The sequence below is a fragment of the Oryx dammah genome, unplaced genomic scaffold, assembly GCF_014754425.2.
Source record: "Oryx dammah isolate SB20612 unplaced genomic scaffold, SCBI_Odam_1.1 HiC_scaffold_8, whole genome shotgun sequence".
NCBI classification, from domain to species: Eukaryota; Metazoa; Chordata; class Mammalia; order Artiodactyla; family Bovidae; genus Oryx; species Oryx dammah.
In genome coordinates this window covers 51,464,014-51,479,657 of record NW_024070192.1, presented here as the reverse complement: position 1 = coordinate 51,479,657, position 15,644 = coordinate 51,464,014, and the positions used below count along the sequence as shown (strand labels likewise).

Genomic DNA, 15,644 nt, shown 5'->3' with positions numbered 1-15,644 from the left:
ACCATGGCCCTTGGTGGAGTGATTGATTTTATGACTGCTAGAATTTTACCAGATTTTATTCCCAGTATGTGTTTACAGTACTTCTGCTTTTTGTAATGTCACATGTTAATTGTGGTAAAATTAAAAGGAACCTCAGATAATGTGGCTCGTTTTCTCATACCACATCTCTGTCCTACTCCTAAACATTACTCAGAAGTCCAGCCATTTGCCCCATCTAAAAAAGAATAATCTGTGAATCTGTAGTCTCTTCTTTCCATATCCTGTCTAGATAAGTAGCAGATAGGTCTGGGAGAGTATGAAGGACAGTCTTATATACCTTCTGTGTAACATTGGACAAATCCTTTAACCACCTCTGAGTCCTAATTTCTCAGTTTCTGATAGAAATGTTGAGAATTCAAAATAGGGTATGGGAAAGCACTTTATAGACCATAAGGTACATAGCATGTCAGGAGTGTGCTATTTATAATATAGTATATGTATATGTGGGTTTTTTGTGTGTTTCTTTTCCTGTTTTATTTTTTTACTAGATTGAAACTGCTTCTGCCTTGGCTGGAGGCCAGAATTCATGAGGGCTGTGAAGAGCCTGCTACTCATAATGCATTAGCCAAAATCTACATAGACAGTAATAACAATCCAGAGCGGTTTCTTCGGGAAAATCCTTACTATGACAGTCGTGTTGTTGGAAAGTATTGTGAGAAGAGAGATCCGCATCTGGCCTGTGTTGCTTATGAGCGTGGCCAGTGTGATCTGGAGCTTATCAATGTGAGTACTGCCGGCTGACAGAGAAGACAGCATTTTTAAAACCTGTTACATAATGTTAGACTAGTGAATTTTGAGAGTTTCAGAGTGGTTTTAGGTAATATGGAGCATTTTTAGAAGGTACATGCTTTTTAAAAAAAACTGCTGATAATTATGAACTTAAACTGGCCAAAGTAGTTGATTACGTTTATATTCACCCATTGACATTTATGCCCCCGGTTTTATCACGTATGTTCTCATACACTCATATGTACACATACATCTATATATTTTTTACATATACGTGTATATGTATAGGCACACCTAACCTTTTAACCTTATGAGAATAAGTTGCATACATCATGGCCTTATAACCCTTCAGTGTGTATTTCCTAGGAATAAGGGTATTCTCTTTCATGACCACATTATGGAGAGCAACCTCAGTCAGTCTGACACTGGTAGAACACTGTTAAAAATCGGTTTCGTTCTGATTTTGTCAACTGACCTGAGAATGTTTTTTAAAAGAAAATTTTCCCTTTAGGATTACATACTGTTTGTACGTGTCATATCTTTCATGTCTCTCTTCACCTGAAATAATTCTTCAGCCTTTGTCTTTTATTGACAGACATAATTGGAAAAATAGTCTTCTTCTCTTTTTTTATTGAAGGTAACATAACATTAGCCATTTGAAAGTGAATAATTCAGTGGCAGTTAGTACATACACAGTGTTGTGTAATCATTATATCTCTCTTGTTCGGAGTTCTTATTCCAAGTTTTCATCACCACACGAGGAAATCCAGTACTCACTAAGCAGTTGTTCCACATTCCCTGCCTCCTTCCAGCCCCTGACAACCTCCAAACTGCCTTCTGTCTCTCTGGATTCACCTATTCTGAATATTTCTTATTAGTGAAAAATCTCTTTAAAAAATAGAATGTTCTTCGCTTTGAATTTCTCTTATTGTTCCTCCTGATTAGATTGTATGTTTCCATCCAAAGTGCATTACTTAAGTGATGTTTTTCTTATGCTGTAACATGCAAAAGCACCTTATGTCCTTAGTCCTTCATTTTGAGGGTCACTTTTTATCAACTTGTCAGCTTCTCCATTATAGAAATAAATTTCCCCTTATAGATGTGTTTCCCCTTGGAGGTATTAAGTAGTCTGTGAGGAGACAGTTAAGACCATGCGAGTATCCTGCTGTGTGTGTGAGTGTTTGTGTCTGTGTGTGTGAGTATGCGTTCCCCTTGCAGGTATTAAGTAGTCTGTAAAGAGACAGTTAAGACCATGCGAGTATCCTACTGTGTGTGTGTGTGTGTCTCTCTGTCTGTTCCCTTTGCAGGTATTAAGTAGTCTGTGAGGAGACAGTTAAGACCATGCGAGTATCCTATTTGTGTGTGTCCCCGCCCCCAATTTTGAATCTATTAATTCTTATTAAGCTATTCTTAATGTGTTGGTTGCAAAATGACAATTTTCCAACTTCATCATTTTCTCCGTATGTATCAGTCAGCGTGCATGTTTTCATGGACTTAGGAGTTCTGTGGGTTAATGATGCATGTTTTTGATTTTCAAATTATCCCCCTTTTGGCTGATAGAAATCCCATCAGCCTGCCTCTCATGGCTTTGTATCATGATCTCATTGCTCTTGAGCACATCTTGTTTCCTTGCCCAGCAAGTTATACCATGCTCATTTTATACCCTCCCCTGCCGTGGATCATTCATTATTTTGAAGAACTTTGATTTTGTTCAGTGGGGAGTGCTATTAGAAACCCAGATCTAGACTCTACGGTGTATTTCCTTCTAGGGTCTTTGAGTGATCAGAGCTGGGAAAGAACGCATCTGTGAACATACAAATTCATATACGTATGAACATATGTATACATATACACATGGGAAAATGAACACTGAAAGAAAGCTCTGAAGGTGGACTAGCCTTACCAGATGTTAAAGCACATTACAAAATCTCTATAATTAAAAATTGCATCCTGGTACATGAATACACAGGCCAGTAGAGTAAAATATAAAGTCCAAATATAGATCCACCATCAGGGTGCTTTTTAAAAGCCTTCAAAAATATAACAACTTTTTTCTGTTATTTGAATTTTAATAAGAAAAATATGGTTGTGACTTTAATTAAAGATGACATGTAGAAGTAATGGATTTTTTTTTTTGGTATAAAACACTAAATAGGGTATAATGATAGGATATAACCTTTTAAAATTACAGTCAGTCTGTAGAAAGGTTTTATTGTTTACCTTGAAATTAATCTTTAATTTCTCATTTAGGTCTGCAATGAGAATTCCCTCTTCAAAAGTCTTTCTCGCTATCTGGTACGGCGGAAGGACCCAGAATTGTGGGGTAGTGTGCTGCTGGAAAGCAATCCTTACAGGAGACCCCTCATTGATCAGGTAAAATTTGCAAATGCATTCAAGGCTCATCTTTTTAACTATAATTAAAACCTTTTCCCTCAGCATATACCAAATATACTCAAATGGATCATATTTAATTGTGAGAGATGGCAGTAAAAAATAGAAGAAAATAAAGATTATACTAAAATATATATATATATAAATGTTAATGAAAATGAAGTATATCTTCTCCAAGAAAATACGTCTCCAAGGAGAGAATTTAATTACATAAGACTCCTTCAACTCATCATAGCTAAAAGGATACCAGTAAATTAGACATTTAATAAAATTAGTAAGAATTACTGTTAAAAATACCTGAGAAGTAATTAAATTGATTGGAAACATTCAAGACAAGGGTAAATCAGCAAAGAATAAAGACTGGTGAATGATATAGTAGATAAATGTTAAAGTCTCAATAGTAAGCAAAGAAGATGCGAGTTTATAGCTATATAAATAATTGAAAACATTTTTTTAAAACCTTAAAAATTGAAGGTTGTTAATAATGATTCTTAAATTATAAATAGAAGTATGAATATGGAAGAGAGTAAATTGAAGAATATCAATTTTTCATTCCTCTCCTAGGAAGCATGTCTAAGGAAAATTCCCAAATTGATACAAAGCTTCCTAGAGCAAATACTCATTGCTGCATCTGGGAGCCATGCAAACAGCCATAAACAGAAGAATTACTGAGTATATAATGCCACATGTATATGGTTGAACTTTATGTGACCATTAAAGTGATAATGAGGAGTGGTTATTAGGAATAATTTTTAATCAGGGAAAAGATAGAAATTATACGAGTAGGCACCCCTACCCCCCACAACAAAAAAATTGGAAGTACATGTTACGGATATATGTGGACTTACGTAGAAAGATCTTTGGGTGGTAAATTAAAGGTATTTTATCTCATTCCTTCTTCTCGACCTGTTTCATTTTCTACTGAGAGGCCATCTTATTCTTATTAGATAATATCATCAAAACCACCTGGACTCTCAGTACTTATTCTTTGTATATCCTCTGCAGGTTGTACAGACAGCCTTGTCTGAAACTCAGGACCCTGAGGAAGTGTCAGTAACTGTCAAGGCCTTTATGACTGCAGACCTTCCTAATGAACTCATTGAACTGCTGGAGAAAATTGTCCTTGATAACTCTGTATTCAGTGAACACAGGTATGCTATGAGAGGGTTTCCTGGCTCTTTATAGTCAGTCTTTAATTATGGCCTCTCAGTTTGGGAAAGGAACAAAGAGACAAATGATAGAGAATGTTGTCTTAATTTTCATTCTTCTAATACCCTCTTGTGATCCTCTCTCCCGAGACGGAATACTTAATAGCTACAGTGTTTGTTATGACTAATGAGCTTTTCAAATATTATATTCAAATCTTTCTTTCTTAAAGGAACCTGCAAAACCTCCTCATCCTCACTGCAATCAAGGCTGACCGTACCCGTGTTATGGAGTACATTAACCGCCTGGATAATTATGATGCCCCAGATATTGCCAACATTGCCATCAGCAATGAGCTCTTTGAAGAAGCATTTGCCATTTTCCGGAAATTTGATGTCAATACCTCAGCAGTGCAGGTAAACCGTCACATTACCTGAGCTGATTTCCTGTGTAACGCCTTCTCTTGCTTCAGTGTATGCATTGTCCTCTGAGAAAGGGCATAATTTATTGCTGTGGTAATAGAAGAGCAATAAAATCCTAACCATTTAAATGTAATTGCTACATGGTAAGATTCATTGTTCTATAACTGATGAAGAATTGGTTGCCTAGGTCTTGATCGAACATATTGGAAACTTGGATCGGGCATATGAGTTTGCTGAACGCTGCAATGAACCGGCAGTCTGGAGTCAGCTCGCAAAAGCCCAGTTGCAGAAAGGAATGGTGAAAGAAGCCATTGATTCTTATATCAAAGCAGATGATCCTTCATCCTACATGGAAGTTGTTCAGGCCGCCAATACTAGTGGTATGACTTCTCACCTTTATGTGTTTGCCAGAAAATGTGTCTAAGCTAAGCATTAAGTTTTATGTCCGTTCTGCATTGTTTTGGAGCTAGAGACTGTCTGGTGGTTTGCCCTCTTCCTTAGTGCAGATAAAGAGAGGCTGTGTTTTATGAACTTAAAAGCTCTATGGGGAAGTTTAATTTTCTGTTTTGAAGTCTCATTAGATTCTGATCTAGTTCTAATCTGATAACTTTAAGAAGAGGGATTCAGCTCTTCATTTGGTCAGTAATAATACAGAGGCATTAATAGGAGTTTCACTATTTTGATACCTTTCACAGTTTACATTTGTTATTCTCTATACTGTTTCTTTGAAAAGGAAATTAATAGCAGTTCTCATTTACTTCAGCGAGAAGATAGATGTTGATATGTTAGTGTTTGGATTTATTCATTTGTTTTTCTGTACCTAGGAAACTGGGAAGAGCTGGTGAAGTACTTGCAGATGGCCCGCAAGAAGGCCCGTGAGTCCTATGTGGAGACAGAATTGATTTTTGCACTGGCTAAAACAAACCGCCTAGCAGAGTTGGAAGAGTTCATCAATGGGCCAAATAATGCTCATATCCAGCAAGTGAGTTTCTCATTCAGATTTTTTCTTAAGGAGTGTAAAAATAGTTGGGTAACTTTACTAGCTTATTAGGATCAACAAATGACAACTGAAAGTTTCTAAGGAAATCTCTTACTGAGAAAATGTTGTTTCTTCATATTAAATTGAGTCCTAACTTTGGAAAGACTGAGTTTCGGCTTACTGAAAATGGTTTGTGTTTTTTTCAGGTTGGTGACCGTTGTTATGATGAAAAAATGTATGATGCTGCTAAGTTGTTGTACAATAATGTTTCCAATTTTGGACGCTTGGCATCCACTCTGGTTCACCTGGGTGAATATCAGGCAGCTGTTGATGGAGCTAGGAAAGCCAACAGTACTCGAACATGGAAAGAGGTAATCTAAATGACAGTTTGATTGATGAATTAAGATGCTATTTAGGAATATTCTTTAAACTGATTAATTGAATTAACCAGCCATGTTACACTTGAGTTCACGTAATTGAAATTTTTTAAATTGTAGGTCTGCTTTGCCTGTGTAGATGGGAAGGAGTTCCGTCTCGCTCAGATGTGTGGGCTTCATATTGTAGTACATGCAGACGAGTTGGAGGAACTTATCAACTACTATCAGGTAACGCATTGAAGTCTTTTATGTTAACTGAGATCTTTTGTCACTGATATTCTCATCTTTAATTGCATTTTTCTCTTATTTAGGATCGTGGGTATTTTGAAGAGCTGATAACCATGTTGGAAGCAGCACTGGGACTTGAGCGAGCTCACATGGGGATGTTCACCGAATTAGCTATTCTGTATTCTAAGTTTAAGCCACAGAAAATGAGGGAGCACCTGGAGCTGTTCTGGTCCAGAGTGAATATTCCTAAGGTAACTACTCTTTCATTGTAAGGCAACTCTATAGCTAAAACTAATACTTCAGTTTTCATTAAAAAAAAAAAAAAATCTTTTTTTCTATTAACTAGAATTAGAGACCCATATCTAAAGCAATTAAATCTTCCTTGTGCAGGTGCTAAGAGCTGCAGAACAAGCCCATCTGTGGGCAGAATTGGTGTTTTTGTACGACAAATACGAAGAATACGATAATGCCATCATTACCATGATGAATCATCCGACTGATGCGTGGAAAGAAGGGCAGTTCAAAGACATCATTACCAAGGTGCGTACCTTCTTTAGAAGGAGGAAGCTCATGAGGAAATAACTCTACCTCATATATGGATTTTTGCTGTCTTAGGTTGCCAATGTGGAGCTATACTACAGAGCAATACAATTCTACTTAGAATTCAAGCCACTGTTGTTAAATGATTTGCTGATGGTGCTGTCTCCACGGTTGGATCATACTCGTGCAGTCAATTATTTCAGCAAGGTAATAATGTTAAAAAACCTCAAAAATTCATAGCAAGAAACTAAAGACATTCCTGGATAACTTTGTCCATTTGTACTACATTTGTAACACACCCTTATTTTAAAGGTTAAACAGCTACCACTGGTGAAACCCTATTTGCGTTCAGTTCAGAACCACAACAACAAATCTGTGAATGAATCACTGAACAACCTCTTTATTACAGAAGAAGATTATCAGGTAAAACATTTTGGTTCTTGGACATATCCTCAAAATTCACAGAATTTATTTTTTTCTCAAAATTTACAGTTCTCAAAATTGTAAAGTTGGTATGTTTTGCAGTTAAAAAAGCCTATCATCCCTTAGGACTGTAAACAGTAGGTACTTGTATGCCTTGGATCTAAATTTAGTCAGGTTTTCAGGATTGATGAACATGATGTCTTCTAATTAGATGCCAAGTTTGCAGAGTCCAAGTTAATGCTTTAGAAAAATATATGGTTACTTCATCTGTAAACATCTAGATTGTAGATTGAGTTGAAAAGTTTTTGATCTCTCAAACTAGTTCATAAACCTTATATGGTATTGACTTTTTTATTCACTGTTTCTCTTGCCCAATAGCTTATCAGTACCTGTCTTTTAGTAAGCTTTCCTTTGTGAAGAATTTTGCAGAAATGTAAAAAAGTTAAGGTTAAGCTAAATTGCCTTTTCTTTCTCTTCTTGTCAACATGGTTTTCGTTCAGGTGCAGATCCAGTGCTGATCTCTATGACTGAATACCATGTTGAATTGTATCAGGAGTTTCCCTAGGGCATAAAATCTTACCCTCCAAATTACAAATCTTTGCAGTTTCATAACCATTCAAGTTAGTCCTTGATACCAAAAACCTTGGAGAAAATTGTTCCCTAGAAATTTTATAGTGCCTTCAAGGACCTTATTGTTAAACAATTAGATTGAGCAATGTTGATACTTGTTCATAGTATAACTTTATGGTTTGATTCTTGAATCTAGGCTGTCTTAATTACAATAATGGCTGATTGGTCAAGTCTTATTAAACATTTATCATGCAAGATACATACATACAGTCAGTTATATACAGTAATGGTTCATTGATCAAGAATGATGGAACATAAAATTTAAACTAAAATGAAATACTGGTTTGGCATTTCAGTGGCTTTGTTTTATTTTTTAAGGCTCTGAGAACATCGATAGATGCTTATGACAACTTTGACAATATCTCACTTGCTCAGCGTTTGGAAAAGCATGAACTCATTGAGTTCAGAAGAATTGCTGCTTACCTCTTCAAAGGCAATAATCGCTGGAAACAGAGTGTAGAGCTGTGCAAGAAAGATAGCCTGTACAAGGTGAAGAAAGATGGTGGGGTGGGGCTATTAAGCCAAGAACTAGATGATCTGTGTGAGTCCTAAGATGGCATATTAGAAGTGATTATGGTCTATAGAGGTATTAGTTTTTGCCAATACGGGAATTGCCTTTAAGCTCCCAGTTGAGGAGATGATAATGTCACTTCTTAATGTTGGAGGCTGTCATATGCTTCTGTCAGACCTCTCTGTTAAAAAGAGAGTGCTTTCCTCTGTCTTTTCCTTTTCTTTCAGGAAATCCTTAATTTAAATGATACAACTGTGAGTTTTTTTCCCCCGTTGCATTATGTAATTTATCAGTTCCTCATACTTGAATTTAATGTTTGACTTCCTCCTTTCCTTTAAATAGGATGCGATGCAGTATGCCTCTGAGTCGAAAGACACTGAATTGGCCGAAGAGCTCCTACAGTGGTTTTTGCAGGAGGAAAAAAGAGAGTGCTTCGGAGCGTGTCTCTTTACTTGCTACGATCTGCTAAGGCCAGATGTTGTCCTGGAGACTGCGTGGAGGCACAACATCATGGATTTCGCCATGCCCTATTTCATCCAAGTCATGAAGGAGTACTTGACAAAGGTAAGGGTGCCTCTGAGAACCAGTCAGCCTGAGGATATGTAGAGTCCATGTAGAGACTTTGTTTCCAAAGGTTTTCTCTAGTATCATTAATTTAGTTGATCATAAAATATTCCTATTCTCCAGTAGTTTTTAATACCTGACAAATGACATTGAATGGAAAGGTAACTCAGACATACCTTGGCAGAATGTTTATACTCAGAATACCACAGAATGTATTTCTGAGGGGCATGTAGTATTACGTCCATATTGTATGGGTTTCTGTCTTTGTTTTTTTTAAACGTTTGATAGAAACATTTTGTGTCAAAATAATGTCTTCCTCAAATCGATTCTTGTAACTCAGATGACCATTACTTAGTAGTGTAGATTCCCTTCTCTTTGGTTGGTTCTTGACTTTAATACGTATGCCTGTTTCCCAGGGGAAAGCTTCAGCTGTGTTCTTAATTTCCTGTTAATCTTCTCAATATTTTGATAGTTTAACCCCTTATTAAAAAATATTACAGGAGGTTAACAATTAATGACACATTTCCTAAAAGTGCATTAAACAAGCTGGGGGTACAATCATCTTATAAGATTAACTTATTCTTCTTAGTATTTGTTTTTGATGTTAGGATGTTTTTACCCTGTCCTGCTGTGGAGCATTTTAAAATGGTCCTAAAGGATCCATTTTGTCAAAGCAAAACATGCTTATTAAAGTCAGTTTCGCATCTGGTCTTTTCAGCATGTCTGAGTTAAAGGCGTGTGTCAGGGTGGGAGGTGCACTACTGACAACCCCCAGTGTGACTGAGCATTTCCTTGGGCTGCCATCCAGTTAGATATCATTGTGTTAAGTTACAGGTTTTTGAGAATTAACATTTTTCTGTGTAGAAACTGCTTAAATCCAGTGTAAGAGGAAAAAGAAAGTTGCCTTATCTTAGCCACAGATGAGAATAGCTTCTTTTCTTATGCATAATGCCAACTTGTGAGACCTGGCTCTAAGCTGCTGTTAACCGAAGTGCTGTAAATTTTACTAGCGATTAAGCTGCTTTCTTTCACACTTGACTCTAGCATAAATTCTTCTGCAATAAACTCTGAAGTTAAAAAAAAAATTTCTGAGTTTTGCTTCCAGTATGCCCTTTATTTTCACTTCTCTCCTACCTTTTTTAGTGGTTAGATGTTTCTCCCCTAAACCTTTGTTGCTGATTCTACCTTTTTATGCTCAATATGGAATTTGATTTTTTTCTAAGCTGCACCTTCTGAATTCCTTTGCAGGTTGATGCAATAAAGGAAAAGGTGAAAGTTGATTCTTTTCCATCTTTAAGTCTGGAGGACTAAGTCTAAGGAATTTGCATGATTTTTTTTTCCTTCCTTTTCTACACTGCTGCTTCTGCTTTTTCCCCCAATAAATTTTCACTAAAGCCTCTGCAAGTCCCTTAAAATATAACTATAATAGAGCTCTAGGACATTAGTAGATGTTTGCTACTAATCGGCTAATAGGCTTTAGGAAGGGCAGGAGGCTAATCAGTAGTTGGTTCACAGTCTCTCTTAAATATATTATTAAAAACTGAGCATGTTGAGTTTCCATATTAATTCCAAAGTTTCAGGAGATTTCTCTTCCCTGTCAGGGTATCTGGACCATAATAGGATTTATCAATATTCTAAGTAAAATTAAATAGCCTCTGGTATTATTTTGTGAGCGTGCCTGACAGTTGTTGAATTTAAATATGTATATATATGCCCTAAAAGGCTTTTTGGGGTTTTTTGTTTTTGGTTTTTTTTTTTTTGGTATTGAAGGACTGTGATCCAGTTTCTGATCTCTTGATTCTTACTAATTTTTTGCTGAAAGTAGATACAAGAGATACTAGCTGCTTCCGAAGAGACTTTCCTCATGTTTCTCCAGGTGTCCAGTTCTTATGGTGCTAGTTCATTTTCAAGAGGAATCAAAACTTTTACAGTCATCAGATTAGCTTGCTATAATTGTTGCTAAGCAACATGGATTATTTCTGTAAAATATGGAACCATATTAACTTCTGCTTTCTATAATAAGGTACATCTCTGAAGCTACAAATTTGCTGTTACTCATCCCTTTGGCTTGTCCAAAGTCAAATTTAGGCACCTTTTGGTTGCTGCTTCCTTCATTGGCTTATCTCCATCCCAGTATAAATGAAACAAACTTACAAACTTGTGTCTGGTATCAAATTATGGTGAGAAAAGGGTGGGAAGATAAAGGACAGTTAAAACAATTTAAAATAATTTGTAGGAGGGGGACAGTGCCTTGGAATTACGTTGAACCAAAACGGAGTCACCATTGGAACTTAGGGCAAACCTGAGTAAAATGCATTGTGTGTGAGGCCCTTCAGCAGCTAGTAAGCAAGGCAGTTAGAAAGCGTGTGTGTGAAAAATAGGTAATTGAACTGCAGTGTTATGCGTTGTTTTAAATCAAGCATGTACAACAGTCATTGCAATTACATCATACTACTTTTGAAACTCTTAAAGCATTGCTGTGGGCTGTGTGTGTTTCTTGAGAGCCTGTATAGCAACAGTCATCTTCAGATCTCACTTCTTGCTTCAGTACTTTTGCCTTTTTTTCATGCACACATACACCAAAATAACTGACTGCATGTTAACTTTTCCTCTGCAGCATATTGCAGTCTTTGTGGAAAAGCCTTTTTACATTATCATGAATATTCAATAGTACAGATGGAACTGAACTCAGTGACATGCTTACCTGTAATTTTTCTTTCTTAATCCAAGGATCAGAAACTTTTGTTACAGCTCTTAACAAAAGCTTGTGTTCATAAAAGCCTTCTCTGCTTTTCTGTTTGGAGGAGTCCAAATTGGGTCATTGGAAACAATAATTGGATATTGCTGAGCCAGAGGCTGTCCCATTAAATAGAAAAGTCAATTTTTGCTTAGCATGATGCTCCTCCTTCACAGTTGTTACTTTGTGTTTTGTCTCTATGCCCAACCTGCCTATGTCTGTGCCTGGGCATTATGACATTGCTAGCTCTTCTAAATCTTTAACAGACTTCTGTTTTCAACATCCGACTCAGACATTAACTTTTAAACACATGTACACTTTAGAATCTTTTCCTTGAAAGTCTGGCAATGTATTATTCAGCGGGTTTTTTTGTTTGATTTTTCTTGTTAGAAGTTATTAATGTACACTCATCCATGTACTTTTTAAAAATAACTTCTTTAGCTCACTCTTGGATACTTAGCAAAACCCCATCTGACTGTCCTTGATGGCACAGATTGTACTTTAGATTAGAGAGCTGTAGTGATTTTTGTTTTTAAGTTTGGGTGCCAAACAGTGAGTGTTTCTTGTGGTACTTATACTCCGTGAAAGTGAAGTCGCTCAGTCGTGTCCGACTCTTTGCGACCCCATGGACTATAGCCTACCAGCCTCCTCTGTCCATGGGATTTTCCAGACAACAGTACTGGAGTGGATTGCCATTTCCTTCTCCAGGGGATCTTCCTGACCCAGGGGTCAAACCTGCGTCTCCCGTATCGTAGACAGACGATTTACCATCTGAGCCAGTACCGTTTTTTATACTCCATAGTAGTCTTTAATTTGATAGTGGGGTAATTTTAACACATGAGCCCTTAGGTTATAAAATTTAAAAAATGAAATACAGAAGCAAACTAATAACCCATCTTCCCAAGGTCGAAAAACCACATTTTATCTGAAGGTGTCTAGAGTCTGACTCTTAACCACTTTTCTCACATTTTGCTCCCTGACAAATTAGGGTAGATTAGACCCACATTTAAGACACTCAGTATAAAACAATTAAAATACATGTAAAATACTGTCCTAACCTTAATGGCCTGTGTAGGATTGAAACACTGTTTTTAAAATAGTTGCACATAGAAACTAGGTGCTGCTTTAACCTTTCTGGGACCAAGTCTTTAAAGCCTTTTCACTGAAGTCCTACATGTCTTTTTTTTGTGAGTGATTTTTCACTATTTGCCTTTTTGAAGGACATGGAGTAAACACTCATAAAAAAGTTCTGCATTCTGCCTCCCCGTCTCAGCACCCCTAGGACTTTGAAACCCTCTAGTAATAGATAACATTGAGATTTGAAATTCAGCTTTACATCAAGTGTAATGCTATGCCAACAAGACTATATAGTCTAAAAGACAGATACAGCACAGTTTAAAGGCAAATGGAAGTGGTATGGGGGAGATTTCCTAGTCTGTGTCCTGCTGCCATCCTCCCTAGTCCTTCACAGAATTCCAGATTCCAAGTCATGCTAATGCTAGAAGGAGCTTTGTAGATTTTCTCATTCAACTGACTCACTATATAGACAAGGAAATTTGAGGGTCAGTGCAGTGGTTTGCCAAGGTGACAGAACTAGTTAGGGAAGGATCTATGTATTCCAGCTCTTTTCTTTCACTAATATGTTTGGACTCCTCTAGAGTAGTATTTCTGTCTGATACTATCCACTTTTATTTAGAATAGCTAGTGTGTAACAGTCATTTACTTCTTGGGCTTAATTAAAAGGTAAACATTTCTTTCTCTAAGAAGTTGGGGAAAAATCAGGCATTCCTTGGTTACTCAGAAAACAGAGCTTTAACACATGCAGCCTGTCTTTATATAGAAAAGATTAAATATGGAGCCACTTGAATCTTAAACTTCAGCCTGCACATAGTCAATATTGACAGAAGCTGTGCACAGTTGGCAAAAAAGATAGTTGGTTCTGCAGACATACTTACCTAGTCACAAGACTTATTTCACTTTTTTGAATACCATTTCCTTTGGGGAAGGAAGTCTTGTCCAGTCATGAGTTCATCATGGTTATCTTTAATAGGGCTAAACCTTCATCAGAGAAAGTGGTTCCTTCTGGTTATCTCCCTCCCTCAGGCTGGCTGCATCCTAGCATGCCCAGTTTTAGCCTGGCGTGAGCTTTTATGGCATTTATAAATCCCTCCTTCCTGAGGGTTTATAATGACAGTGCTAAAAATCACCTTGACTGAAGTATGAACATTGCCATTGAATTTGAAGGGGCCTGAGATTGTTCTTTCTACTCTAGTCTTTTATTTTGACAAAATTTAACATACTAAGGCTTTTCCACTTTCTGCCATAAATCTAGGTTTATAATACTTTTGAGGTTCTAATTACCATTACCTGTTTTTCTCTAGGTGGATAAATTAGATGCTTCAGAATCACTGAGAAAAGAGGAAGAACAAGCTACAGAGACACAACCTATTGTTTATGGTAATCTCTTTCTCTGCTTAACCTCAGAAATATAGTAGACAAACAGTTCATTCTAAAGTGCAAAAGGCTCAGTAAGTTAAGAAATAAGCCTCTACTGTCATTTTTTTTTGAAAACAACCTTACAGCAGGCATTGACCTTATTCACTAAGATAATTTTAAACGCAAAAAAAATCTCAAAAAACAGTTGCTTGAGATCAGAACCTGATTTATCTATGGCCTGATCATGAGTTACTGACAAAGAATTATTGGTGAATTAAATTTTCAAAAGTGGAGAAGGTGAGAGAACATGCCATAGTCATTTTAAGTACGCTTTACAGAAGTAGTACATCTCTTTAAATTCTGACTGAGACAGATGACTGAGTAGTTTCCATTTGAAGATTTTCCAGAGAGGATCTTCAGACTCCGAATATTTAAGGCAATTTAATGTTTTCTTACTTGTGCCTGTCTGAAATCCTTCCCCTTTCCATTTCTCTCCCGGAGAACAGAGTGATTTGAGTAATGAATTTGAAGGGTGTAGGTTACAGCACTTTAACCAGGTGGTGTTGGGAGGAAGGTATACAACTACAACTATTGTATCTCAGCCTGTTAAAGGAAATGATAGTAAACAAATCTATTGTGGCATTATTTCCATTTTTTACTTTACATAAAAAGGACTTTGGGAATTTAGAGGACAGGGTAGTTTTGATAAAGTTGGAGAACATAAAGTAGATTCTTAGAGATTGGAACAAGATGTTTGACGTATTTGTGATAAGAAACAAGGTAGAAACAGAGTGGGTGTAATAATTGGGGGAAGCTACTGAATTTGGCTTCTCTTCAGGGTGTTTAAGTGGATAGTCCTTGTAAGCAGTTGACAGTGGGGTTGAGCCAAAGACAGCTGTTGACAGTGCCACCTTCTCAGGCTTCCACCCCCCATACCACATACCCGCACACACCCCAGTCCTGGGTAGCTGGCTATGGAGAAGCATGATGTTGGAAAGAACTACTCTGGCACTTCGTCAGGCAACCGCCTCCTGCCCTCCATTGCCTCGAAGTTCTCTGCTCTTTATTAGAGATTTGTACACTCATTGGGTTTTTCTTTATTGTTCTTGTTTTCTCATGATTCCATTGTGATATGAAGAAACTGAGAAGCTTAATGAAAAAACAACATGCTTATGTTGTTCAGAAAAAAAAGTGGGGTTGAAATTTCAAGGTAGATTTCAATATCAAAGTTAGAAGTGGTTTTTTAACAAACTGCTGGTTCTTAGAGTTCATTCACTGAAAACAGTTTGGGTTTTTATTCACCAAAGGAGAGACATTAGGTCACTTGTGGGAGAAATACTACTCTTGGATTTACATTAGAGAGGGAGATTAAAAGTACTTCTTTTGCAGGAGGTAGGGAGAGGTGTTCGGTATGTTCTTGTATTTAGCCAGTTTCTCCACAGGTCGGTTCCTCTGTACAGTAACTATTTAAACTTCATGAGAGTGTTAGCTT

General features: G+C 36.9%; 1 protein-coding gene across 4 annotated transcripts in view; it reads left to right on the top strand.

Annotated features, from left to right (window-relative positions):
* CLTC (clathrin heavy chain) overlaps positions 1-15,644 on the top strand; it is a 70,134-nt gene that overhangs the window by 47,060 nt on the left and 7,430 nt on the right. For 2 of the 4 annotated variants that reach the window (XM_040244173.1, XM_040244171.1), the window contains exons 17-32: positions 528-762; positions 3,019-3,141; positions 4,165-4,310; positions 4,538-4,721; positions 4,915-5,107; positions 5,552-5,709; positions 5,913-6,077; positions 6,204-6,311; positions 6,395-6,562; positions 6,702-6,851; positions 6,927-7,058; positions 7,164-7,274; positions 8,223-8,393; positions 8,758-8,979; positions 10,228-10,248; positions 14,098-14,173. In XM_040244173.1, the coding sequence (XP_040100107.1) occupies positions 528-762; positions 3,019-3,141; positions 4,165-4,310; positions 4,538-4,721; positions 4,915-5,107; positions 5,552-5,709; positions 5,913-6,077; positions 6,204-6,311; positions 6,395-6,562; positions 6,702-6,851; positions 6,927-7,058; positions 7,164-7,274; positions 8,223-8,393; positions 8,758-8,979; positions 10,228-10,248; positions 14,098-14,173 (2,363 nt within the window). The remainder of the gene's footprint in view (positions 1-527; positions 763-3,018; positions 3,142-4,164; positions 4,311-4,537; positions 4,722-4,914; positions 5,108-5,551; positions 5,710-5,912; positions 6,078-6,203; positions 6,312-6,394; positions 6,563-6,701; positions 6,852-6,926; positions 7,059-7,163; positions 7,275-8,222; positions 8,394-8,757; positions 8,980-10,227; positions 10,249-14,097; positions 14,174-15,644) is intronic. The other 2 variants (XM_040244174.1, XM_040244172.1) reach the window with 1 other exon arrangement.